We start from the raw sequence: 27,799 nt of genomic DNA on the forward strand, positions 1-27,799 counted from the left end.
AAAACGATCCTGCCCTACTACGCCTCCTACGCACCAGTCGTTCCTGCGATTTTCTCGACGACTCGAGCCTTCAAGGTCGAACACGCGAGTCGGGGTCAAAGGTTACGAGCCACGATTAAATCGAGAACGATGCAACCTGCACTGGAAACGATCGAGGAGGATGGATTCTTTGTACGAAAACCATTTGACAAGGTTTTAGCGACCGATGAGAGTACGTTGCTCGAATTCGACCAACAATCTGTGAGACGCCAATTACATAACAAATTACAGGCGATACACGGATCGTGAGTTCGGTGAGTTACGCGAAGATCGTAACTTCGATCGACCTCGAGAAGATTTATCCGTGCTTTGTAAGAATGACGTATTTCATTGTACCAAACGTATCTATACAATCTCTCGGCTACCTTGAAGGCAGATTAAGCAGAATATGAGGAAGAATGGTGCAATATTCGCTAAGAAAAGATACGATGAATAATTCTACTATGGCTGCGAGGAGGATTTTGAATCCTAGAGATCGTACATCATGCCGATTTAACAAAGTGAAAAAGTATACAGAATGATCAATTAACGATCCTCCGTGTTGCTATGATCTCCGTGCATCGTTACGCTAAATGAACAGCATTCTTTCGTACTTAATGGATTGCCTACTAAACTAATTATACGAGAGATTTCCCGAGGATTGCCCCGGAGTTTGTCATATCTCATTCAAATGTCAAACGTACCCCGAACCGATAGATTTCTTCATCGAACGGGATGATCTAATAGATTAACATCTTCTAAATAAAATTTACGCGTTGGTCGCGGATGGTACGAGTCTCGACGAATTGATAAACTTTTTAATACATTTGAGTCGTTCACAGAGGTGGTCCATCATTTCTTGGAAGCAATAATTCATACGATCGTTGACGGTCTTTGATTATCACTTCTTACAGCGAAATCGCCGACCGGGTTGAACCTATCGAGCAAATAAATCAAAATAAACTGTACGCCACGCATTAAGTCATCAATGTTATTTGATTAGTACCCGATGCGGTTACTTTCGATGCACAATTTGGTACCGGCGGCAAAGATGTTGGAATTAATGAAGTGTCACTTTATTAATGCACGTAACGTTGTTTGATCAGCACTTCGCGTTATTATATACGATGTACACAACGTTGATACTTCGCTCTGAATATCAGAACCGAGCTAGATGTATCAAATTACCCTGGTCATTTAATTAGTAGTCAACGTTGCGTTCACTTCGCCGCGTAAAACATTACGAGACGATTGCTCTGCACTTTTGACGAATGCATCGCGCAATTTGATTAATTACCAGAGTCATGTAACGACACCGAGTCAATAATTATAGTCTATATTATCAATGCTTAGGAGTAACGCGATACCGGCGTTGCCTACTGCGCTTCCGGTTACGCAACGGCTCTGCAGGAAATTGCACTGGCCACCGAAAGGCGCAGAAATATTGCCCCGCGCTCAACTTCTCAGGGAGTGGTAATTTCCAGTGCTCGATAATAAATAAAAATTATTGTGTGTGGCGAAGACAGGATCCTGGGTTCGTTTGCCATTTCATTTGGCTGGTTAATTGGTCGAAAGCAAATTAAAACATCAAAATAACAATTATATAATATTGTATAATATATCCTCCATCGGTTCATTGCTTTTTAAATGCTTTAAAGGAAAGTTCATTTGGTAAACATCAACGTTAAATAAAATAATTCTACTGAGATTGAAAGTCCACTTAGGGGTTATATCATCATACAAATTTTGTAAAATTCATGATTCGTTCTTGCCATGTTTGTCGCAGAATCTCGATCGCAACATTATTAATCAAGAGGTTAAGAGAGCTCTGAGAGAGCCTCTTTTTGAATTAGTGCGAGCCCCCTCGCGACGATTTGGAGGCAGGTTCGGTCGAGGCGAACTCGAGGCGTCGCCGCGGGGGTGGAAGGAGGAAAACGTGGTCAATTAACGGCGTCACGTAGGAGTCGAGGCGTCTGTTTATAGCATTAGCTGTCCCAGAAGCTAGGAAGGTATCGGCTATCCCGAGGACACATTGTGGCTCGCCACGGGGTGGCCGATGTCCGTCGGCTAATGACAGTCCCCAGCCACTCCTTTTCCTCCGTAGGGCCCGGGACCCGCGGCATCTGGAGTTCATCACGTGCGAAAACCACGCGTTTCCTGAAGCATTCGTAAACATTTCGCCGGGCAAATTATGATGTATCGTTCCCCGTCGAACGAGGAGGCTTCGACCGCCGTTGAAACGCGGACAATCGATAGACCGATGGCCAACACATGCGGGCCCTCACGGAACCCTTTCAATGAGGATGAATTATTGTCTTCCGGGGATGAATCGCCGGTGCCTCGCGTTTCCCCTTTCTCGGTCACGGGGAATCCGGAGTCCCGTCGTCTTCGCCCGTGACCAGAAAACCATCGGGCGATTCGTTCTGCCACGGGGGTTTCGATTAGGCTTCTGGAAACGTCTGTGGGTCGTGTTTGATTTTGGTCATTAGGACGCGGCCGTCGTTCGCGGTAGCTGCCCCGTTTAATGATTCCTTTCTCCGGTGTACTCGCACAATGTACGTTTCTTCGCGGCTGATCGGCTTTTTATTGAGATTGATCGCTTCGTTGGATCGCCAAGACGAGTCTATTAACAAATCCGAAAACGACCACGAGGTTTCGTTTACGCTGACCAGCGATTCTTTCTAACGCGGGGCTGCTCGAATGGAATAAAATAATAATAAGGGTAGATCCGGTACATTTATTCTTCCATCGATTTCGTCGGATTATATGCTAGTTGTTTAGCCCTGAACCTACTAGGGTGTAACTTTGTGTCTAACGCTACAATAGTCCTGGAGGAAGCCTCGACTTCGAGGATAATTGTCATTGTTCGATTTGGTGTACAACTACGCCGTAATTTATTTATTAGGACTTTCGATTTTTCGTGGCAAGGGTGGTACAGGGAACGAAAGCACCCTTAGGTGTAACTTTATCTATCATTGCCAGTTCAATTGTGGAATAAAAATCGCGTCGCGTCGGTTCAGTGTCTTGGCACCGAAATGGCTGATCAAAGCAGGGGACGCTCTACTGCAACGCTGGGAGCGAACAACGTATTACAGCGTTCGAATAATCGTGGTACGATCGGGTTGTAGATGATTTTTCATGGGAAAACAAGTAAAAAACAACTGTTCTTTGGTCATAGATATCTCGTCTACCAAATTTCTTCTACTGCTTCATACTGGAGACTCTCAGAGTCCTTAATATTACTTCTATCTTGTCTATAGTGACAGTATCTCGGTGTACAGCTTCTCTAACCAAAGTCAACTAACTCGAGTAGGAATTAATGCAACAGCAAAGCTGAAAACGTGTATCTAATCCCGCTGGATCCCTAAATCCCATTATTCTAAACCTCGTAACTGGTGCACGGGGCTTTGTTCTTACCTTGCTGGTTGCTCTTTCGCGTGGTCTTCTTCTCCTTCATCCAGGGGTACTCGGGCACGTTGACGGACGGATCGGCGACCCCGTGAGGGTCCATCATCGCGTGGTAGCCGGGATGATGGGCGCCCGGGCTGATGGATCCCCCGGTTCCCGGGGAATGCTGAAGGCTACCGTCGCCGGCCAGCTGAGGCAACGCGGTCATAAATTCGGCCATGGAGGGCTGGCTGTTGATGAAGCCGGTCTCCGCGGAGCCGCATGTCGGGTCCATGGCTGGATGATGGGTCCCGTGCGGGGGCAGCCCGGCCGGGGCACCTGCCCCCGCGGCCACCGTGGCCAGCCAGAAGCCACCCCCTCCGTCGTTCGCCAGGACGGGTGTCGTCGGCCTCGTCTTCAGGCTCGCGAGCTCCTTATCCGCGTGGACCAACGCCTCCAGGTGGCCCCCGGGTTGCTGCACGTTGCCCGAGCTTCCCAGCTGCGCGGATTCCTCCGGATCTTCTCGCTGGCGCTCCAAGGGTTGTTGCTTGTCGCGCATGGAACGAGATGGTGGCTCGTTTCCGTTGAATCGCGCGGATTCGACAGAACGGAGGTCGTTCCTCTTTCACCCGGGGGGACGAGCGAGTATTGCTCCTCTTGGTACGTTACGCGACAGAGTCCAGGAAACACGCGAACACGGTTACACCTCGGGCATTCCACCCCCCGTTCCCTGCACTCTAGTGTTGCATCTACACACGGGTCACTTTCGCAGTCACCCGGTTCACCACATTCACCGCGTCATCTCTCCCCTAGTGTTCACTGGAGCTCACGCACGGGGTCACGGTGGAGATCTAGGTGCACAGAACACACATGCCCCGGGGAACGCACCCCGAGGGTGCACGGTTACCCTCGCGGATCGAGCACAACGCGGAAGCACTGTCACCAGGATCCGCGGATCGATGAAACGCGCGAGATCGGCGTACGGAGTGGTCGACCGCGGCTACCAGGAGCGTTCCGATCGGCCGGAACCCAGGCTGGCGAGGCAGGCTGGCGAGCCAGCGATCGCGATGTACGCTTGCCGAGTGACGCGGAGGAGGAGGAGGAGGAGGAGGCAGGCGGAGGCGGAGGTGGAGGTGGTGGTGGCTCGAGAAGGGCAACGGCGGAGAAAGATAGGCGTGAGGCGGGGGGTGGTGGCGAGTGATCGCAGTGGTGGCGGAACCGGTGAACAGGATTGCACCGGGGACGAAGAGGAAGAGAAGAAAGAGGCGGCCTCGGTCACGAGAAGGAGAAGGAGACGCGCACGGTGACTTCCACACGGAGGCGCCCTGACGAGTTCCACCGCTCTTTTTCGCTTCTCCAGTGTTCTCCGTGGCGTGTCTCTGTTGTTACTGCTGTCTCTTTTCCCAGCCCGGGTAGGGGGGCCCCGCTCAGGGTCCTGCTCGACCGCGGAGCAGCGGCGTTTCGTGGAACGGGGTGCGGGAGAGTCACGTGAGCTCGGTTGCCGGAACGAGGCGACCAATGGGGCCGCGGTATCGCGGCGTCGGAGGCACAACCCTCCGGCGTCGTAGGCGGGCTGGCTCGGCGCTCCTCGGAGGGCTCGGAGGGCACGGAACCAGCAGGGTACACCGACGGAGCCGTTGCTCGCCGCGGCAGTGCAGCCAGCCGACTCTCCTCTACCCTGGTCGAGCACGAGGCCGACTTGGGCGGTCATGGATTCCGGCGCAGTTGTGGGCGGGACGCGCGAGCGCGCCGCTCCCGAGGTCGGGACACGTGGAGGGGAATTTCTCACGTGCTCGACCACGCGGTCCCACACTTCCTCCGGGGGAACGGCCGAGTAAGAGGTAAAAATCTATCTCTCGATCTTCCATCGGAATCGACCCTCTCGCGGTACGTATTTATGGCTGCGGCTAGATCCGATTCTTCGCGTCTCTGACACTCGTCGGAGTTTAACAGCGGAAAAACAAGGCTTTTTCAATGAGATATACAATATCGTTTGAGGGGGGAAACTACTGTGACGGCTGAAAATGAAGGCGATTTTTTAGAATTTTTGGCACCGTAAATCTGACTATCAGTTTGTGATTTCTTGGGGTAAATGAGAGACTTAACCCTTAAGTGGACTCTCAATCTCAACTGAATCGTTTTACTTAATGTTGGAAATGGAAGATTACAGAAATTGTTAGTTTAAACTTGCAGAGGACCGCAGTGGCCCCAATAATCCACTTAAGGGTTAACATGGCCCCCCAAGAAAAAGTTCAATGACGTCAAGTCAACTTTCCAATGACTCATATTGCACACTAACTTTTTGTAATAAAAACGTGTGTTCATCGACGTTGAAAGAAATTACGAAAAGTTGCAATTCAAGGGTAGGAAAAGGCAAATCCCTCCCTTGTCCACCCTTAGAAATTTTTCAACCTTGGTCCATCGTTGTGGAACTGTTTACCCCTCTAATTTTGTCTAAAATTGAGGCCCACTCACCACGATGAAAGAATTTAAAGATGGCGTGCAATCGTTTTGTCCGCGAGCGTAAACATCCCCGAGTCCGAAAGTGTAAGAACAAAGTAATAATGGGATTTTCGGCGCGTATGAAATATTTTCTAGTACGATAACGGCCGTGGGAATCGTTTGGAATTTTACGAGAGTGACGGAACGATGCAGTAAGTTCGATAGCAGTTTAGTGCGGTGGGATGTGCATCGAATGCACCGATGTGACGTCGTCGCAACGGTTTCGGTCGCTGGGGGCGCCGGCTGGTGTTACGACGACTTGCCATGGGGCAGTTTTGATGACAGATTACCCTGATCCGCTTTGTGGAGGAGCTCTCATTTAGACAGCCGGTTTGATTGAAAAGTTCGCCGACCGTTTTGTCGAAACAAAAAATTCATGCAGCTACCCTTGTCGTCCGATGTACCCTAGAACGAAACTAGTCTCGATCCTCGATTTATCTTCGACGCATCGAAATGCAATTTTCCCCAGAGATTTACTAACAGGGACAATTAAGTGTCTAGCTTAGGGTCAATGTTGTCAACCTTTCTGTACAGGATCATACGATACTGTAATATAGTAATGACTTTACCGAAAGATGTATAATTCAAGCTCGATATTCTTAAATTAGTATAAGTAGGGGTGGTTTTGCAGGAGGATCGCGTCTGGGTAGCACGTGCTGCAAGTTCGGGGTGAAATAGTTTCGCCGTAAATAAATAAATTTCTCGGACTAGCCGGTGCGTGATCGCGATCAATTTGGTCGTGTTCGATCGCGGGCATGGGGTTAGAGCGAAAATTTTCGAGAGAGGCTGGAAGGGCGGCGACCGGCTCGCAACGCGAACGAGGGCGCGGATGGCTCGAAGCGGAGAGCAGAGGCAAGCGAGCGAGAGATCGGGAGAGGGAGGAGAGCAGCCGCCACATCTGCCGCCAGATTTAACTATACATTACAGACACACGATATGTCAAAGTCCTATACTTCATATCGACTCCGCCATTTATTAAAAGTTTCATCGCGCGCGCACACCGTTCTGCTCCGCTTCGACCCCTTCTTTCTGCCGCGCCGTGGAAGAATATAGGAAGGATGCTCGAAATATACGAACGAAAACTTCCAAGGAAGAATATATCGGGGCCGCGAGGGGCGTCGCGTTCCGATCGACGCGTTTCCTGCGCCTCCAGGGACGTCCGTCATTCGTCTCTCGAAATTTCCATCAAATTTTACTCCCGTTTGTCTGCCTCTCTCCACCATCCATTCTTCGAAATCACTCCAATTACATTCTTTATAATTCCTTTAATAGCCCAGCTCTGTTCGTTTCCATCGATTGTCAAAATTTCAGAGGCGAAAGGAATGTGTGCACGTCGCACAGTGGTCCATTTGATCGAAAAGCTAGCTAGAAAAATGGTAATATTGTAATTAAAATTGAAATTAAAACTGCTATTTTACCGATTACAGCCTTTATTTTTAGTCAGATTCGGATTCTGACGAATATCTTCACTATCACATAGTATGTTCAGAGTTTTGGTAGAAATCTGTTTCTTTATTTTGTTTGGAATTGTGCTGATTTGCTTCGAAAATTGCATTTTGGCCAGCTTTTCGTCAAAATGGGCCACTGTGCGTCGTCGTTCGCCTCTTCTTCCGTAAGCGCGCTTCCAGTGGGAAAAACTTCTCCATTTGGCGGTTCCGCGTGCCCGAATCGGTAAGACTCGGCGGTGCTTATCTTATCTCGGTTAAGCTTAATACTAGAAAAATGGGATTCCTCCGGAGGTCCCTTTTTCCCCGTGACGATACTGGAATTTCTGTCTGTCAGTTCTCTCCTTTTCCACTCCGGCTGCCACCGATTGCGAAATGAAGTTTTATATTAAGCTTCGAGTTTCCTCTCTCCTTTTCCGCGCCGGTTCGTCCCTCCGTCTCCCTTTCTCAGCCGCCTCTCCACCCCCGTTTTTTGTCGACGCCTTCCTCCCACCCTTTCCTCTCCCGACCACCCCTCGCGCCCCTTCTATATTTACGTACCGATAGATCGTTATGTCGGCGTTTGCATATATATTGACATCGCCACCCCTCCCGCGAAGATGCCTAATATATAGGCTATCGAGTGGCATAAAGAGACTCGTGTACACCCACGAACCACTCGTTTTCAATACGTTCGAGACCCGTTTCCTGTCCCGGGATTTCGTTTCTATCGTCCGCGCGGAATTTTTGCTTCGCCTCGTCCCTTCGATCCCGAAGATATTGCTCGAGAAACGAGAAAATCGCGCTTCAACACGATTTAAGAGTCCGCGGATGAAACGATCCTGGTTCAATCGTGTGTCAGAGCTTTAATATTTTATATCAGAGATTTCCATAAAAGTAGATCGATGGACTATTTGTTCGCCCCCGCAGCGATCGAAACCGGAAACCTCGAGCTTGACCCTCGTCCGCAGAGTTTCTTCGTCGTTGAGAAAAAAAAATACGTTTTACTGGGTCTGCGTGGGCACATCCGCCATTAAAAATAAACCATCTTTCGTCGCCATTTTAGCATGGCACGGTCTCGGCGAACGGGGCTCGATCTGTCAATCACCGGATCACCGAAACGAGTCTCCGCGAGGGAGGCTCTCGCCCTTCGTTCTTTCGAAACACGACACCCCCGCCGACCCTTCTCCGAACTTTTTCCTCTCCGACGTCTGAGGTAAAAGGGAACTCGTTAAAGACTCCAAATAAAATCGCTCCCTTGGCCGCGTTGGCCGCGGGAACCGTTCGAATCCGCCCTCTTCGTCGAGACGAACCGATATCGACGCGTTTTAATTGCTTCTGAAAAGGGTCTCTCAGATTTCTTTTGGGGGTTTAAAGGGAACATTGTTCCGCTTACTCTTCGAACAACCCTTTGTATGAAAGGGTAATCTACAGTACAGATTGCCATTTCATCAACAATCGTTATTGCGATCTGATTTATATACTCTTAACGATAGTAGACTAGTGTATATATTATAGAACTTGCAGTTATTCGAAATGTTAGACACAGAGTCACATCCTAGTAGGTTCTGGATTAAACAACTCGCATATAATTCGACGAAGTCGATGGAAAATGTACCGGATTTACCCTTATCATTATTGGTAGTATTGGATTTGCAGATATTCCTCAGCAAAATATTATTTGTGCAAAAATTCGTATTCGACACAATAGTTTGAAGGGTTGGACGAGTATTTAGCGACAATTGTTGATATGTGGCGAATCAAGGAACAACAATCGTGTAAAAGAGGGAGTCTGACGGAAGGACGAAGACGGAGACGGAGAGGAGTAGAAGGGCCCGTTTGAACGGGGGTGGCAGTTCTTGCGATTAGCGAGCGACTAGGGGAAGCTCGCTGCCGGAGTCTGAGGTTTTAATTAAGCATTCACTGCGGATGATATCGCATGCCTCTTTATACTTCATAGCAGCCAGATGTTGCTACGAGGACCTTCCTTGCCTTAGGTCCTCCGTGCTGCGCCAGCGCGACGGAAGGAACGTCGGTATTTCGTTTTAATTATGCATGTTTAATTTGCTTATATCCTGCCCTGCGCTGTCACGCGCCTCGACTAGACGTTTCTGCACGAGTCACTGGTTCCCTCGCGTCTCTAGGCCTCCGAAATTTCAAGCTGGGTATCATTTCAGGAGAACTGACCTGCTAAAGTAGCTTAAAAACGGGGTTCAGGGAAAAATCCCAGGATATAGCGTCCAAAACCAATTTTCCACTTCAAGTTCCTTGGACGATGCACGAATATAAAATTTAACACGTCGACTGCCGTGGGGGTCACATTAAACATCTATCGATAATATGCATCGCATAATAAAAAATTCTTGTGGGCAAATCACGTAAAATGGCAGTCAACTTGTTCCACTCCAAGTTCCCCATACGATGTACGAATATCAAATTTAAAGGACACACCGAATTCTCCCGATGTCCAGATGGGCTAATCGAAGCAGGAGTTTTTTCGAGGTTTCGTCTTATCGTTTCTCGTTTGGTAGCCCCGGGGCCACGCGCTCCTCGAGATCCTTTTCGGGGGTGGACTGTTACAAAAGAGAGGGATCTCCCCGGGAGAACGTTCCTCTGGAACAAATCTACCCCCAGGAGCCGGAGGTATACAGGTCTAGGGGCCGACACTTGGCGCAAATTGCCCCAGTAAGTGTAGTGCATTAATCTTTGGTTTGGTTTGCTCTCTCGGCCACCGCGTGTGTTGCGGTGGCCGCGTTTCTCGTAAACCCTCGACACGCCGCACATCCCGAAACCTTTTTGGTATTCTGCAACCCCCGGCGCGCGCGCCACGTTCGTTCCTAAGCGCTGCGGCTGCAACGCCGGAATCTGATGGGACATCCGCGCCGCCTTCCGTATTTTACACCGGCCCACACCCTCCGCCGTACTATTTCTTCGTCATTTTAATTATACTTCTTGCTTATCTTGGGTTTTCACTTAAATTTCGCGCAAGATCAACGGAGTTTCGTCCTTTTTTGTTCACCTATCTTGGCTCTGTTCCTCCCGGCTCGATGCGAAATTGATGTTTAATCGAAACTTTCTTTGGCCATTCGATATATCCACCCTCTTCTTTGAAACTGAAAAATGAATTTCACGCTGGAACTTCGAACGAGGAGTTTTAGACCGAAACATTCGGAAACAGGAGCTTGGAGTTGGACTCCAAGCGGGGCTTGGAGCGTCCAACCCTTTCCAGAGTTTCATCCCGCGTGCGTTCTCCAGTGGTCAACGAAACCCTCGAACCCTTTTGTCCTTAACCGGTCACCTTAACCGTAACGTCCGCGCGCTCGCTGCTCGGAAGACCAAAGCCCGGAGGTGGTCTTGCGTAATGCGAATACCATGTCGCATTCCGGGAACCTGAGATCCCGTGGAAACCCTTCTTTATTCGATTAAATAAATTGGGAGCGATTACGTCGACGAGGCTCCGGCTAATGGAGCTCGATAGCCGGCGATGAGCAGGGTTAATTAATGGTGTCGATCCGCGGCAATTTTGTATTTATTCCCGGAGGATTATTGTGTCTATTATTTCACCCCCAATGAGATCATCGTGATCTTCCGAAGCGGGAAAAGAAAATTTCATCAGCCAGGGGGCTTGGAGGCGTTTCAAAATTGTGATTCGTACGGGCTGCTTAAAGATTCATGATATAACAGCGGAGAACGCGGTCATGATCTCCATCAATCGCAACGTCGCGAGTGTATTCGAGACACGGCTGCACGGAGTATTGCAAAGTGCGGTTAGGGCTTGATATTAGGCGAAATCACTCCCCGGTCTATCCACGTTGGTGTTCCCAGATTGCAATATAATGACGTCGTAAGTCGACGAATAATTGCGGAAATTTGTATATCCAGCCCGCGGGACTTGGCCTCGATAACGCGTTCCACGAATCCGATGAATCCTTTATGCCGCGCCGTATTATGCCCCGATACGAGTAAAAAACCTAGGAATTGTTCGCGTTGGAATAATTTATTTCCAAACATTTCAGGATTCCAACCTCGAATCGAAGGGGGCGACTTTGACGTGGAATTATCGTAACGCTGATATACAATTTCCAGGCCTCTAACTGCCCAGTACGCATTATGGTAACCTTTTCTGGAAATCTCACGATCAGAATTTAACCTAAATCTAACCACGGAGTACTGGTCTTGTTTCGACGAGCAATTATCGTAATAATAACGTACTACACGTCATCGTAAGTATACCCTTCGCCTCGAAGTTTCGGGATTAAAAAGTTAACCTGAAGCCTAAGGTATCTCGACTGCGGAAGTACTCGTTAGACCGTGATACGGAATTATCGCGACATTGGCGTGGAACACTCGAAGTCTTCAGGAAAACCCAGCGTCGCGATTAATAGAATCGCGTAGGAAAATAATAATTTATTTTGCAAACCGTGGATAAATGGACCGATGGTTCGAACTGACAACGAAGTCGAGGATGAGACGCACCGGCGACGGGTCGTCCGGTAGGGTGGCGATGTATCGACGTTGCCCCAGATGCCGAGTCACGATCGTGCAAGTCACCAGCCTCCATGAAGGGATGATGAGACGACTAAAGTTAGAACACTGCTGGGGGCTGCGCGCGGATAACTTGATACACCTAAGCGCGCGAACACGACCCATGATTGCGCGTATCTGTCAATCGATCGTCGAACCATTGCTTCATTGCCCCGGGGGTGTTCGACTGTGATGTTTCGAGGGGAAACGAGTGCCGTGCTTTTTCAGCCTAGACTACGTTAGATCGTGAATATCGTCTTTTTCGTATCGATTAACAATCGTGGGTTCGCGTTAGACCGTTGGTTATTATTTTAATATCGAGAATCGACTGGACGAACCAGCTGGAACGCGAGCGTAGAAAAGTTTCGGAGGTTCGTTCGTGGCAGAAATTACCTCTTTAACGAAAGGTTACCTATTCCTTTCAGAGGATCGAGCTCAGGAGGAGAGATGGAGTGGTCCCAGAGGGGATGAAGACCTGGAGGAGAAGGTACGTCCGAGCAGGACGCGCTGGCCGAGCGTCACGACGCCCTTATACCGTCTTCCCCGAGACGTCCACGAGGCGGACCAAGTGACAAATAGATGTACGCGACGACCGCACGATTTACTCCACGCGAAGGGATAAAAGCTTCCTGACAAAATCCTGCTGTGACAGCGTATCCTGCCATTCTGGCCGTGTTGCTTCCTCGGCGACTAATCGACCCGCCGAAAAAACACAGCGACTCGAACTTTTCCAAGGTAAAAAACTCTCTCGCGTTTTCACAGGCTGACCATCAGAACGAAGTCAACGTTATTCGTTTAATTGCTTCGTTTGAAAGTGGAGGATCGTGAAATCCATTTTGCTGGTTGACAAATTACCGTAAGTGTAAAAGGGTTTAAGTTAAGGGTAGTCGAAAAGAAAACGCGTTAATCCATTTAACGGGGAACTATTGGATAAATCGGCGTGACCAGGTTGAAAGGCGTGGGTCGATCGTGAAATCGATCTCGCCGGGAAAGTCTCGTTCAACACCGAGGGAACGACTGTTTAACGCTTAACAAGAGGAGGACGATTAACGGGGACGTTTTCCATTTTCTAAATAAGTCTCCCTGGGCGGTTTCCTTCGCGGCGATAAGTTTGAAGCCGTTCTCTCTCGACCCAACACCGGGCGCCTCCTTCCGGCACTCCTACCGGTTATATCTCGCCTGCTCACCCTTACCCGAACCCACTCTCATTATTCCGAGGAAATTAAATATGTCATCTGATTCTTAAAGTTAATTGAACTTCGGCCGCGTCTCGAATGCTCGCTCGATTTCCAATTCATTAGGATAATGCGTTTGGGGTCGCTTGAGCAAACAGCGTGCGCAATGCATGTCCAAAAGGGAACCTGAACAGGAAGTCATTGCAAGTTTTTTGAGTGAAACGGTGCTCAGGAATCAGGGTGAAGCAGACGTTGTATTTTTCGGAATATAATGTGAATTAAAATCTGAATTTCTGAACATTCACTCTGTGGGCAATTTAAGAACGTTCGAGGTCCAGGTTAATTGTTTAACCTCTGACCCGCGAACACGCACGATCGTGATCCTGATTCACGTTCGGATCGTTGGAGGCGATTTACCGAACGCTGATTTATCGCATCCAGCCCGGAGACCGAGCTCGCAATAAACTGGAGCTGCGTCTAAATCCCTATTTTACTTACCGACCGGTCGCGTGGGTGGGGCAACGACGGAGGGTGGGGAGAGTCAGCCGTGTACTAAATTTAAAAGTAAAACCTCCGCCTTTGTTGCCGAATCCCCGCGCTGAAAGAGAAGGTTGCTCCGCTCCTCCGAGCCATTCAACAGATTTAAATGGGCCCCGGTTCTTCTACTTGTTTTAAAATACAGAGGCTGCGGGTTCAACGATACGCGCCACGGATTTATTTCGATCGTCGCCTCTCCTTTTCCCTCCGCTCTTTCGAACTCTTTCCTCGATCTGCGCTTTGAAATTCTATCGAAGGTTCGTCTCGATAGATCATATACATTATCAAAATATTTCCCCTAGAATGGTAGTTTTTAACCTTCCCCCTATTGACAGTCCAACGAACCTCTAATTGCAAAGTTGCAAATGTTTAAATATCGTCATTATCATATCCGGGAATTCGCGCGAATCTTTTACATCGTGTTTCTCGACGGAAACAAGACACCAGGCTTTAACACCTGGGACAAAAGTTGATTAGATTCATAATTAGCGAGGAAGTTGTACGCGATTAGAGTAATAGCCGCGAAGGCCGGTTGACGACCGAGTCAATTAACGAACGAGCTTATAATTAGTCGGAGAATACTTTAAATTGATTCGTGTTCCCAAGCTGTTCATTTTTCAGAACTATTAGGTCGTTAGCGAAGTTCCTTCCGTTTTTTGGCTGAGAATTAAACGAAGGTACTTTTACTATCCTTCATATAAATTAGAGAACCTCCTCATCGAAGGATTTCTGAAGTCGCCAGACATACTTTGGCCGACAAACGGACGAACTTTGGGTGTCGATAGGTCAACTAGAGTCTGTTTGCTGCAATCGAGCAGGGAACAACCGCGAGGTTTTCAGCGATCCGGCGTAACATCGATCCCATTGTCGTCGAAAGACGGACGGACGAGGCAAGAAAAAGGATCCATTGTTCTGCTGCTAATAGTCCGTTAATTCCCGACGTACATTGTGCGATATTCCGCGGGTCCGTGGCTCCTCCGCCTCTGGCCGGGGATCGGTTAAATCGAATCATAAAAGAATCATAATTAACCGCTCTTTTGTGCCGCGAGATGGAGGCGAGAAACCGCGCGCGCCAGAGTTTCCTCACTTCACCGGCCAAATTGGCATTTCCGACTTTCGCCGGGCCGCTAATTTTGAATAATACCTCGCCAGGGTGACCCTGCGAGGATTCCCCGCGGCCGGATGCAGATTTATAATCATAACCGACTGATTACTCGAAAAAGAATCGCGGATAACGAACCCCCGACTCGCCATCGTCGATTTCGCTTTCTGAAACACCTTCGACTGCAATCTTACGCACAACAATTTCTTTTCCCCGGTTTATTGCGAGAATACGGTAATAATACCGTAAATAAATCTTCCGAAAGAGGACCACCGACTCGTTCGTGGCGGAGAAACCCTGGTATTGTTTCATGGTCGAGAACAAAACAACCATAAAACGACACCTCGTCGCGGTCGGTTCTGGAAATTGGCCGTTTCAATTAGCGACAGCGTATTTGCCTTTGTCCTAGAGGAAGCGTCGTTCTTCCTCCATAAATTAAGAGGGCCCATCGCGTTGTTCTTCGCTTGTACGAGGAGTGAAAAAACAAAGTGGAGCTACCGTTTCAATTTTTGTTTCGTCCAGTGGGACAGTTGCGCGGTTTCCCGTTTTTATTGCGGGTCGCTCGGGAGCGCGCGGTCCACCTGCAATTAATTTCAATTATAAAAATATCATTGCCCTTTATGACGCCGGCAGGTGGTTCGCGGTCAGGGGTCAGCTTTTAGCCCGCGAAAGTCCGCTTTGGGATCCTCCTCTCGTTGCCGGGATTAATTCTACGCCAGGTTGCTTCCAGAAATGGCCTCCTTGCGAGCACGTTCGGCTCTTCTCCAGGATCCAGAGCTTCTCGCGCATTCGGAAACGTTCCACTTTTGAGCACCGGTCGCTCGAAGCTTTCCAACAATGTACAGCGAAGATGTTACGAGGATTGAAATTAAATGGAAACGGAGTAACGTATGCTGTTCGGGTTTATATAGGAATTTAATTGAGAGTATCAGCGAGGGAATAATAGTTTCAACGAACGATCGCCGGTTGGATCGGCGATGAAATATTTAGCAGAGCCCATCACGATGGGAGAGAAAGCTACGCGGGCTCGTAGACGCGCACCCAATCATCAAAGTCGCATTTTCAGTGTAATGGGTGTGTTTAGCCCCGTGGAAAGGGACGTACGAATGGTAGAACGATCGGCTGGGCCCGGAGATCCAGGGTCTCGATCGTGATCGGCCCCCTCTGCCGCCAATAATCATCGTACGGCCGCAATTACGGGCCTCGGGCGTCCAATCGGGGCCTCTCTTCTTCTACGACAGCGCGTTTGCCTCTCTCTCTTCCTACGGCCACTCTATTATTAGGGTGTATTACCGTAATGCGGCGTCCAGCATGTCCGCTTGCCGGGACCAGCGAAATGGCTTCCATAATAGGGACAGACGCCAGAATATCCGGCGTTTACCTCCCAGCATCCTCCTTCGTGCCATGATCCTCGCGGAAATCCTCCCCATCGCTCCTCGAACCTGCCATTTTTAACGAACGGGTGACAAACTCGTCTCGTTTCCCAATCATTTCGAAAATTGCACGAATTTTATTTCCTCGTACAAAATAGAATTTACAATAGTTGTTTGTTAAATTTTATTGTACAATTGGGTTTAAGGCGTTCCTGACGTGGTCCTCCGAAGTATCGATATCGTGATGCCTCGATGGGAGGGGACCCAGGGTCAGAATTATATCTTCGTTTGATTCTAGACTTTCTAACCATCCGTTGATTCTGTCGAAACGAATTTAGGAGTGTCGACGACTATGTAGAGATCGCGTGGAGCCCATCTGGATCTCTCAATAAATGGCTACAAAGGAGTTCAAAGGCACTTCTAGGAGGATTCTTCCTCCGACATCCACGGTTTTCAATATGGATCGCGCGATAAACGCTCCCCAGGCAAAGTCGAAAGACGTATCTTCTCCGGGAGATAGGGGGAACTTTATAACTTTGGCGCGAGCAACAGCGGGACAAATCGCGCGACTGGATCTCGCGAGACATCCGGTCCTCTCAGACGGCACCCCCGAGTGTTCGCACGCGTATTCCTCAAGCCATCGCCAATCTAATCTCCCTATAATACGGACATCAAATTCTCGAGCACAAGTCACTGCGTATTATTTATCTAAAAGCGTGATTTGCACGTTTCAACGAGTGCACCAGGGAAACCTTTCAGCATCCAGGGTGCAGGGAATATTATTTGGCGGTAATCTTACAAATATGGTCACCGCGAAGGGATGAAACGTTCATGTTCCCCAGGACAACTCAGTCCTGACCAACGTAGCAAATAAATAAACAAACGAGAAAGAGAGAATCGAGGGGGTTGCTCTTGCGTCTGTCACGCGGACGAGAGGGTGAGATAGGGATGGAGAGAGAAGGTGAACGGTTGGGCAGAGGAACGTGGCCCCTTTCCCAACGGTGGGCGGCAGGGTGGTCGAGGAAGGGTGTGGGGGTGAGTATCGAGGGCGCTAATGTTCCTTGGGCAGGAAACGCCGTCTCCATCCTGCACCCTCTATCTCTCCGCTCGCTCGCCTATTTTTATTCGTCTTTATCTGAGACTTGAGTCGGTTCCTCTCCATTTCCTCTTGAGGAGTTCTTCCTCCTCCTCATCCTCCCACCGCAGACTTCTTCTTCTTCTTCTTCTTCGTCGCTTCTCCGTGTCCCCTCCGGGTACCGATGCGGTGACAACAACATGCAAACATTCTGGTATTTGCAATTCGAATGCCGCGAAACGGGGACGGGAAGCTACCGCGAAGAACCACCGCAGCCGGTCCTCCGTCGCGTTTCACGCTGACTTCTCCCCGAAGGCGGTCTCTCCGCCTCTACGAGTTCGCTATTCTATTAGCCCGTGGAGAGATAAGTTCCGCTTCGGCTACGCGAAACGTATCTCGTCTCTCGTCGTCAACGTCGTCTCTTATTGTTGCACGAGAACCTCGAGTTTGTCAACGGGCGACCAGTTTTTTACACGGCTCCTTTGTTTGCTTATTTATAAGGGACGCGTCCATTAACATCTCCCACGCGTACGCCTCGCGCTGAACTTTCATTGCAAAACGTACAGTCTCTGTTTAAAATGCTCGTAACGACCAACAATGCGTTTTGTCTTTAGCGTAAGGCTGTACCTTTTGCAAAGTGCTCATCGAAAGATCGGAATTTCCTGCGAGGAATGCCTCCGGAGGTTTTTGACCCTGGCATCGTTTCCAACGACGAGATGCCTTAAATTGCGAATATACGTGTTCGAGCTCGATTACAACCGTGCAATTATATAATCAAGTAGGCAGATGCGCGCATGGGGAAAAAATCCGTGCTTATAACGTCGATGTAAACACAGCCCATGGCCAGAAAAATGAAGACATCCGCCATGATTGAGGGGTTAAACCTGCAAAAATTGACTCCTTAAACGCGGTTCTGCGAGCAGACGAGGTGTACAGTTTGAACGATCCGCGTCTAGTCGTTTGAAATACAAACAACCCCTAAATAAAATATATTCTGTCGATTGATTTTCTTTTCTTTTTCGTACGAAAGGGGTTTAATTTCTCGATCGTTTTGTTCCTGCTTTCCGTAGGAGCAATCGATCGAACTAGACAATGGGACGTCGGATACACCTTTCCAGACAAAGTCAAGCTGTCAACGGTGTCTGCTCGTTAGAGTCTACCTTTCCACGGCGTTATCTGAAATCGGGAACGACTCGCGTCCCTAATATCTCTTTTTCGAGGCATCGTGCGCGTAATACATCCGCGCGAGCAGGGTGGGAACCTGGAACCTGCTATATAATTACGCGTGTATCGTCGTTGGGGTCGTTTCGTTAGGTAGACGGCTATTGGGCCATCGTTGCCGGCCGCGGAAACGACCGGCGCTGCTTATTATTCGTGTAATTTCAGCCCACGAGGAGAACCGACGCACACTCGATCACGAGATAGCGATACGAACTAATAACAAGGTTTGCCGAACATATTGCACTCGGCGAAGGGAGAATATTTTCAAGACACTCGCCCTTGAGGGAATCACCCCCAGAAAATACGCAAACGAACGCCCTTCGACGATGTCCTTTTATCGATTTACGGTCCCTGTTTTTCGGTTGGACGACCAACTTCTGGACAAACTTCGACTTCCCTATCTTCTTCGACACACATGACTCTTATCATAGCCTTTGTAGCTTTAATCTGCTGTGCAAATCAATGTGTTCTATATGAAATATTTAAAAAATTTGACATAGTTCGGTTCTAATAAAGAACGAGTTCCAGAAATTAAATAGATCCACAGTACGAAGTCAACAAAATGGTAGAGACGAACGCATAGCAGATAGCAAATATTTTACTTTTATCGAGCGAATGTAGTACTATCGAGTGTCCTTTTCACTGTTAAAAATTTTTATGTCCATAGTTTGTTAAAGTTCATTCGGTATTTTAAGTAAAACAATTAAGGGGTGGGTAGTAAATAGCCAATTGGAATTTGAGCCCGTTTGCAAATACATCGAAACCACCCCCGTACAGTTTTAAGTAGGATTTCAACGCGGGGTGGGGAAACGACGCAAGGAACTTTCACCCCTTTGGAAGTTGAAAGAGAGACGACTCGCGTGACCAGAAGGCGTGCCCCGCGAAACTCTACGTGTACAGCCGGCTCGACCAATCGGCTTCGAGGGGCTACTTTCGCTACACATATACGCATCGTGCATAGAGAAGCTTTGATGTTTCCAGTCACGTGACCCGATATCAATTCGTGACGCTAAGTACGCGTTCGCGTGCGCGTCGTTCTTTCGCGGTTGAAGTTTTAAGGACACCGCTTCCGACTCGCTTGGAACTTTCGACCCCTACGGATCAGCGATCGCCGAAAATGTCGTTCGTGACGCGGCGTGCATGTTAACGACCTTGCGTAATCGCCTGGACAAATTTTTGGTAGATCTCGGCCCCGATACCGGGATGGGTGTCGCCCTTATTTGATTTCTATCGCTTTTCTTCGCTCTGACGTATGGAAAATTGAAAATAAGGGTGAAATAGGTTGGCTCAAAAATTGGATGGAATCCCAGGAAAACAGAGCTAATAATCTGATGTCTAAATGTTAAGAGAAACGTCGACGAAGGAGGAGGACTTTGTATGAATTTTCGAGTTGGAAATTACAGAGTAGTTTTAATTTCGTTGACTGTTTAATGGACACAGGGTTGGAAAGTATCAGGCAACGAAGTTAATTGTAATGCTTTTGGTCGCATGACATCGGATCGATCGTCTCATCCGCGATAAATTACAAGATCAATTATGCAGAAGCTCCTGTAAGTAGTTATTAGAGAAGTTTCATTAGGGGAGGTTTCACTGTACGCAAATTACCCTTGTGTCTTCCGGAAAATGGGCTAGAAAAATTTGATCGCCATTGGATTGCCTTGCAAAGAATCCTATTTGTAATTTTCTGTGTTTATTATCCGGGGGTGAAAACTACCCTCTTCAAGTACTTGGTTTAGAACATTTGAAGACAGTTTAGAGTGAAACTTTGAGTAGATTATTGAAAGAGTTATAAGAGTTTATAATTTATAGTTTCACAATTCGTATACTAGTTGCAAGTAACAAAACGATTAGAGTCGGTTTCGTAGGATCGAGGTTCGATTCGAGAACCTTTTATCCGATCCCCGGCGAACAATCGCGATCAGTTTGCGAGATAAATCGTGCATGATCGTCCATAAGTGGTTACGCTTTCGATAGTGTCAACAGGAACAAGTTGTTAGCTCGGAAGGGCAGCCTCGCGTCAGGCCCACCCCAGGATTCCGGGGCGTTCGTGATGGATGATCGCGGATATGCTGAAAAATGGTGATGGATGAAATCTCGCTGGCTATAAACATTGACGGAATCTGTTACGTGAATTGTAATAAGTTATCCCGCTGCGTGTCTTAATAAAACAGACGTTTCGCAACCAATCGGCTCGGCGAATTCCGCTTTGCGCGTCGAACGCGTTGATTCATTTAAAAGTAATTTGTAAACGTTCCGTCCACTTGGGATGCAAATCGTGCAAATTATACGTTTCAACAGCTTAACGATAGTATAAATCTATGACGGGACAGCAAAAATAACGAGAAACCAGTTGTGTCATCGACAGCTTTGGAAATTTCAATTGTCAGTGTTTAAACGGTTGCATCGAATGCTCGATCGGAAATTAAATCACGAGAGAAGGGGTTACTTTATTTTTTCAACCGTCTCTCGATCTGGTAGTGTCGCTGTTAAATTATAGATCGAGTTTTGGGGGCAGATTCGTTGGTTTTGCGATGTCGGTGGGTAGAAAGCGAAGAGTCCGGTTGGACAGAGCGCAGGGTCGATGTTCTCCGGCACGGTTTCGACGTCTGGTGCAAAGTCCGGTCCCGGTGATATCGTCGGAACGCAGTTACGGGGCAAGCCTAACGAGATCACGCGTCGCGATCGAACAGGCGCGAATCTCGCAGCGGAATTCGCGGTACCGAGCGTGAACGATGCGCGCGGATGGCCGCAAAAAAAGTCGGCAAAGGGCGGACGAGATTTGATTCCCGGCGACGTATTAACTGTGTAGTAGCAGCCAGTGGTGTCAGGGGGATTGCTTTAATCAGTAGATTAATTCGTCATGGCCTCCGCCGCGTAGCAGCGTCCTTTGTCGGCCGCTGGTAAAATATGAGCCAACGTACATAATCAACTATTTGTGGTAATGAATATTATGCGGCCGGGGCGCGTGTCATTAATAACGTCCAGCGCCGTACCGCGTGATCTGCTTTTTTCCTTCGGCCTGAACGTGCATTATGTACGCGCGTACCGTTTATTATCGGAACCGTGGAAAAGAAAGCCGCGGTTTGCATGCGACGCGTGCATGTGTACGCGATCGCCTCGATAACGGGGCAAGGTGAGACGGAATGTGATAAGCGCTCGCCCCGATCACGCGATTTTTTCAGACCCACGTTCATCGAAACGTTCGGGAAAAACGAACCTAGCAATAGCGGATTCCACACGACCATCGTGAAACAAGCTAGATTTGGCGCCATAAATTTAATAACTCCCGAGGTTTTTTTAACGACACTCTTCTACCTGAGTCGAATATTTCGAGCGTACGTTGCTGAAAAGGATCACGGCTCAACAAAGCTGCGAATACGATCTTCGAATTGCGATGAAATATAGAAAATACCGAACAGCTCTGGGATCGTAAACCATCTTGTACATTTCCAACCCCTGGAAACGACTGTAACTCCGGCGAACTCGGCCGCACTCGCGTGAATAGCGGACACGCGGTCACCGAAGCGAGCGGTCGGAACGGAACAATCCGGAGAGGTCAGTTGCCGAGCTTTTGGTAGCTCTACGCGAAGACCTCTTTCCTTCCATGCCGTCGAGATCACCTCCCGGGTTTAACCCCTCCTGGACAACTCCCCGCGGCGAAAAGACAAATGAGCCTGAGGTGAGAACTTGCCCGATAAATACCAAAGGCGACACACTGTTTGACCAGGGAGCATACACCGCGGACCAACAAGAAATACTGCGTCCCACGGTCCTCTCTCGCCCTTTTCGGACCTCCCCGGACCGTTTCCGTCCTTCATCCCTTCGCGCGACGCTCAAACCTCCGCCCTCTCCACCGAATCGTTTAGTCGCGCGGATTTCCTCGTGTTTTCAATTTGCTTTTTCTCTGCGACTGTTCACTTTCTTCACTGTTGCGCCTTTTACATTGGACTTCTTCGATCTTCCTTGCACGAAGTTGCTTGTTATTGTTTCGAGCCTGGGTTGGCTTACAAGCAGGTGGCTCCATTTTGACCCATACTGTTTCAGAAAAAGTTTACCAACCCCCTTTGTACATAGCGTCAGCAAGCATCTTTGAATTTTGATCTGTGGTAGATGATCGTTGGAACAAATACAAGGAGGTGGCTCCATTTTGACCCATACTGTTTTAGAAAAAGTTTACCAACCCCCTTTGCATATAGCGTTAGCAAGCATCTTTGAATTTTGATCTGTGGTAGATGATCGTTGGAACAAATACAAGGAGGTGGCTCCATTTTGACCCATACTGTTTCAGAAAAAGTTTACCACCCCCTTTGCACATAGCGTTAGCAAGCATCTTTGGATTTTAATCTGTGTAGATGATCGTTGAAACAAATTCAAGGAGGTGGCTTTATTTTGACCCATACTGTTTCAGAAAAAGTTTACCACCCCCTTTGTACATAACGTTAGCAGGCATCTTTGGGTTTTAATCTGTGTAGATGATCGTCGGAACAAATCTGTACAAATGTGAGGAGTACTTTCTCTAATAATTCACTCGAAAAATGAATCCCTCCGTGCAGGGTAAGAAGATTCATTCACCCTCCATCCGTAAAAGTTTCCACGGAGTGCGTGTGGCACGGTGGTCTCTTTTCTTCCGAGGCAAACCGTGTCGGGGCACCGCATTAATTTCGTGTATTTAACGGGAACGAGTTAAATGTCTCTCCGGAAGGGTTGCTCGTTCCCGAGTACCATTTGTGGCATCGCGGCCGAAGCAGAAGTCCGACGCGGAGAGCGTCTCCGTCGTCGCCATTGTCCCTGGACCCGAGTCGATTTAAAATCTGCTGAAAATAATCAACCAGTCGCGGCCACTTCGTACTCTTCTCGTTTTTTCCCCTCGATATTTTTCCGTGTGTTTATTTTCGACGAAGCGACGAAATTTCGCCACGGTTCGAGAATATTCGAAGAAAAATGAAGAGACGGATCTCGCCGGCAGATTCAGGGTCGTCGATGTCGACAAAAAGCCGTGTTTTTCCGAGAGTGAAAAACTATTTTGTGCTTTTAGCCGAGGCACCGACGGGCGCATCATTTTTCAACGGCGCCCTGTCAGAGGATCGGAACAGGAGAGGAGCACTGTCAGTGGCCGGCGGCGACGTCAAACGTCAACGTGATCTCAGCCCCTCTTGCGTATATTTTTTTTTTATTCACCTTCCTCCGACTCTGTACTCCATTTTTGATATCAATCCGCAATTACATACGAAACTAATCGTTCACGGACTACGAAAGACAAGAGCTTCTCGAAGATGATTAATTAGAGCTCCTTGCCCCAATAAAAATTCTATTTCTCATGGATCACTTTAACTAGAAACGCCTTAAAATAACAGATACCATAGGAATCTTGTTTCTATTTTCTTATGTTTAAAACTACCCCTCTGGTGGCGCGCGATGGGGCTCTGGCAGCACCCTTGGAGCAATCGAAGCGGCTCTCGAATTTTCAATTCGGTCGGGACTTGCAAGAAGCCGCGTCGAATGGGGCCGTCGCTGGTCGCAACGATCTCCGCGTAGGTGATGGATGGGCTTCTGCTCCAGCAGTTTCGTCTATACGCGCCACGTACCGTTTCCCCAATTAAACAATCGCATTCACATCCATCCATCCGTTCGCCGGGGTCCGTGAGATCGTAGCAACCGGGACCCTCTCCCTTCTCTGACTTCTTTTTTCTCCTAACCCTTTGCGTTCCACTCTGTACGCGTTTCCGCTTTCCTTGCGTTTCTTTTTCGAACCGAGACTGTCCAACCCCCCCGTCGAACGGAGGATTCTCGAAACGGTTTACAATTAAATAGCGCGCTGGGGGGGTTGCAATACGGCGGTTACGTGACGCTCGATCGGACCTGATCGCGTAATTTGTACTTGGACGCCGGCAATTTCATGCAAATTCGCGTTTTCCGGGATACGAATCGCTTGCAGCGTTGCGCTTCCGGCCGCTTATGAGTTCGCGGAATCTCGGTCACTCGTTGCGCGGAATTCTTAACGTTTCGAAGGAATCTGATTACCGCAATCTCGAAGGCCTCTGTTCTCTCATTTTATTACGAAAATCTTGTTATTTGCTCTTTCTACCCCCCTCGCGAGAGTGTTTGATACACGATCGTATAGAGGAGCGTGTTTACTGCGTTATTTGGAAACGTGTAAGTCCTGAGACTGATTTTGAAACAGATGCGCGTCGTTGCCCGTGCGACAAAACCGTAGAAAATAAAGGAACGACGTGGAAGTGGGTGTGGAAATGCAACGACGCGTAATCCGTAATCATAATTCAAGCTGGCTGCCCGGTAACCGTTTCCGTTGTAACCGATGACTGCTCGTTGGTCCGTCACGTCTCCCCGTCCATCTCCTGAAATCACGGCTCTCGCCAGAATTTTATGTAAAATCCGATGCGGCTGTTAGTTTATGCGGGTAGCATACATTGGCGTCGGTCCCACGGACGTGTCCTACCTACCAAACCCCGCTCTTTTCCTCCCTTTTTCTCTCGTTTCTTTCCCTTTCCGCGCCACCCACACCCTCCTGCTTCTGCACCACCTTCGGCAACCCCAATGTGGATTCGAAGCGTCCTCGATATTTCGGCGCGATTGCCTCCGCGGCGACGAGATTTAACGACCTTCGAAAATAAAACGTTCGCTACGAACCATCCACAGTCGCCGTTGATCTTCGATTTAATCATTATAGTCGACTTCTTCGGTGGTCGTACGATCGATCGAGGAACGCGATCACTGATCGTGCAGGGTTCGAGCATATTTGTAATAGTTGAAAATATTTTAGAAGCATCGTACACCGTAGAGATAGAAGCAAATGGGTATCATAGGATGCGTTAAACAAAAAATTTTGATACAAAATGTCGCTTTCGAAGGGTGCAAGGATTATTAGGTTGATTAATGGCTCGCCTACGATAATGTTTCTTCTTTGAAAACGTTTATCGTGATGTGAAATTTCGATTATCCCTAGTGGTCCTCTTCAGGCCGCGCTAATCTGCTGCAACTCTTTTCTTATCGAGAGTTTCTTTGCACACATAAATTTTCACTTACGTGCTGCCGCATCGGAGGCCGCTCGCGGAATCGCTCGAGCACCTACCAATGAAATCGGTGTGAAATCAGTGAAATCACTTTAATAAAATTTTCAAATGAAATCGCTTAATGAAATTGCTTGAAATCGTTTGGAATCGCGAAATCACTTGAAACCGCGAAATTGCTTAGGAAATCAAGAAGCGTTGCATCGCGTGGAACACACTCGGCGCTCGTGCGGTCTCGGAAACGCGAAGAAACTCAAATAGCCTCGTTTAAAAAATTGACGGACAACTCTGAACATGGTATTGGAACTTTTAAAACGTCCTCTTAAGCACGATTTAACGGATAAAAATGTGTTTAATTTTCTTTACAACCTACATCATCGAAAGGTCAACGCCTCTAACAATAAAGTAATTAAGCACCATCTGACGGTTCGTTTCGCATGCGGCACGAGGACTGCGTGTTTGTTGCGTTTGTATCAAAGAATGGCGTTGCACTTATCGTTTTTAAACAAATTCATTTAATAGGTTGACCGCACGTTGAATTCGTTCGCGAGTCACATCAGGCAACGGTTTTCTGGACGTCGAGCAACGTGTAATTTAATGATACGATTGATTGCATTTGGTCATACTACCCCGTGTGTACTCAATGCCCGCTAATCTAATCTGAATCTTTCCTAGTATAAACTATGGAGCCGATTTCTCACGTACGAAAGCATTTGTTACAAAGGAAACCTGATGTATGCTCTTACCCTGAAAAAGTAAAATAACTTTGTCTCGCATAATATTTCTATAAATCTAATAAATTCGCTCCTGGTCGATGTAACAAATCCTTTTCTTTGATCAACTTCAGTGTCGATGTATCAAACTGCTTGGGATATGTGGAATCGAGGTTCTAACGTTCGAAGAAACTTATCGTGAAGGTTACAGTACTTGGATTTCACATTCAGATTCTAAACTTAAATATTATTTGTTAGCAATTTATGTTGAACTGAATTGACGTAACGATATGGATGTATACTCTAATTAAAAGAAAACACTGCGTTTCAATGCAACTGTCAACGTAGCGAATAATAATAAAAATATGTGCAACGAGTGTCTGTAAACCTAGTGTTAACTACCCTTGCACGATGGTAGGAATAGTTCTGTCGGTGTGTAGCGCCTAGGGGGTGGATTAGACGCTCGTGATCGTGGAAACGGAATCGAAAATGGATAGTTTTTCGTTTCGACGGTGTTGTGGACGAGTCGATAGCGATGGGTGGATTTCACACGGATCGAGTAGAACCTTCCGGTGTTCCCGTTGATCCCGGAGAGGGAAAAAGTGAGGCAGGTTCGCTCGTGCGACGGGGTATACAGGTTGTAGCGTGGTACCAGTTACATGTAGCCGCCTGTAATAGGGTGAGAGCCGGAGGGTGAGCAGCTCGGACTTGACTAATGAGGCGGCGCGTCCTCGACGTTATTAGATCGCCGAAAGAGTTTTTGGAGGATGCTCCGGCCCCGTCCAGGGACGAATCCACCGCGAAGGATGGGTAATGATACGGCTGGACCCCGTTTCTTATTTGTCAAACGTCAGCCGCAAAGACGTTGCCCAGTTGTTTTCGGGCCAGAAGGAAGTCTCGGTTCTTCTCGGAATGATAATCTACTTGCAAATGCGACCGATTCCGTTTCTCTCTCGCTCTCCACCCCTCCCGTTCTCGCTCCAAAGCGTCCTTTGGAAAGCTTTTGTAACCGTCGAGGAAAACTGGCCCTTCCGGTTACGCAATTATCGATAATCAACCGGGGACACCGAGCCCAAGGAATCGAAACCGTTTCGACTTTTACCTTTCGTGCATAGCAGAAACGGTCTGAGAGACAGTGGTTAACAAGGATGACTCGAGCAAACGATCACAGTGTTGCAACAATTTTCTAGGTGGTCGTTGGAGCCGACTAACGCGCCGCAAAGAGTTAACGAACGTTTATTCAACTTACAAATGAGAATTGCAACGTAGGCCTGCAAAGTATCGCGGAACTGAATCCGAACGTGCCTCCGTACGGACCTGAAACCTACTACTCCGATGTTGTATTAGATTTCGCGTAGATACGGGGTTGCCAGGAACGCGTTTCCGGCGCGTGAATCGGCCGAGAAATGTTATGCAACGAGGGGTTCTTTCCTCTGGACGAAAACTATTTAACTTTTAGTTGAGTAGGATCGTTCGAAAAAACGTGGAATAACAAAGATATTGCCCGCGAAACCAATTTCACTCGTCCTTCGAGCGTGACGTTTTCTCGCGAAAGAGAAATTAGCTTCCTCCACGGTGGCAGCGACTTTTGGAGCGAATGCGAACGCATGTTCAGCACCGTGTTAGCAGATAAGGACACGGTTTCGTACCATTAAGTGGATTTAGACGGAAATTAGCTTTGTTAACGCGCGTCTCGGAGTGGAACGGCCGCTGTTCATAC

At 48.2% G+C, this 27,799-nt stretch overlaps 2 protein-coding genes across 2 annotated transcripts in view; one reads left to right on the forward strand and one right to left on the reverse strand.

Moving 5' to 3' along the window:
- The window catches only part of LOC143340444 (uncharacterized), a 37,805-nt gene extending 33,339 nt beyond the window's left edge, over positions 1-4,466 (reverse strand). Inside the window, exon 1 of the mRNA XM_076762391.1 lies at positions 3,436-4,466. Within this exon, the coding sequence (XP_076618506.1) occupies positions 3,436-3,964 (529 nt within the window). The 5' untranslated portion in view covers positions 3,965-4,466. The remainder of the gene's footprint in view (positions 1-3,435) is intronic.
- Positions 1-27,799, forward strand: part of LOC143340696 (uncharacterized) — a 215,054-nt gene that overhangs the window by 143,626 nt on the left and 43,629 nt on the right. The window lies entirely within an intron of this gene.

This window comes from Colletes latitarsis, chromosome 3 (genome assembly GCF_051014445.1).
Source record: "Colletes latitarsis isolate SP2378_abdomen chromosome 3, iyColLati1, whole genome shotgun sequence".
Lineage (NCBI taxonomy): Eukaryota > Metazoa > Arthropoda > Insecta > Hymenoptera > Colletidae > Colletes > Colletes latitarsis.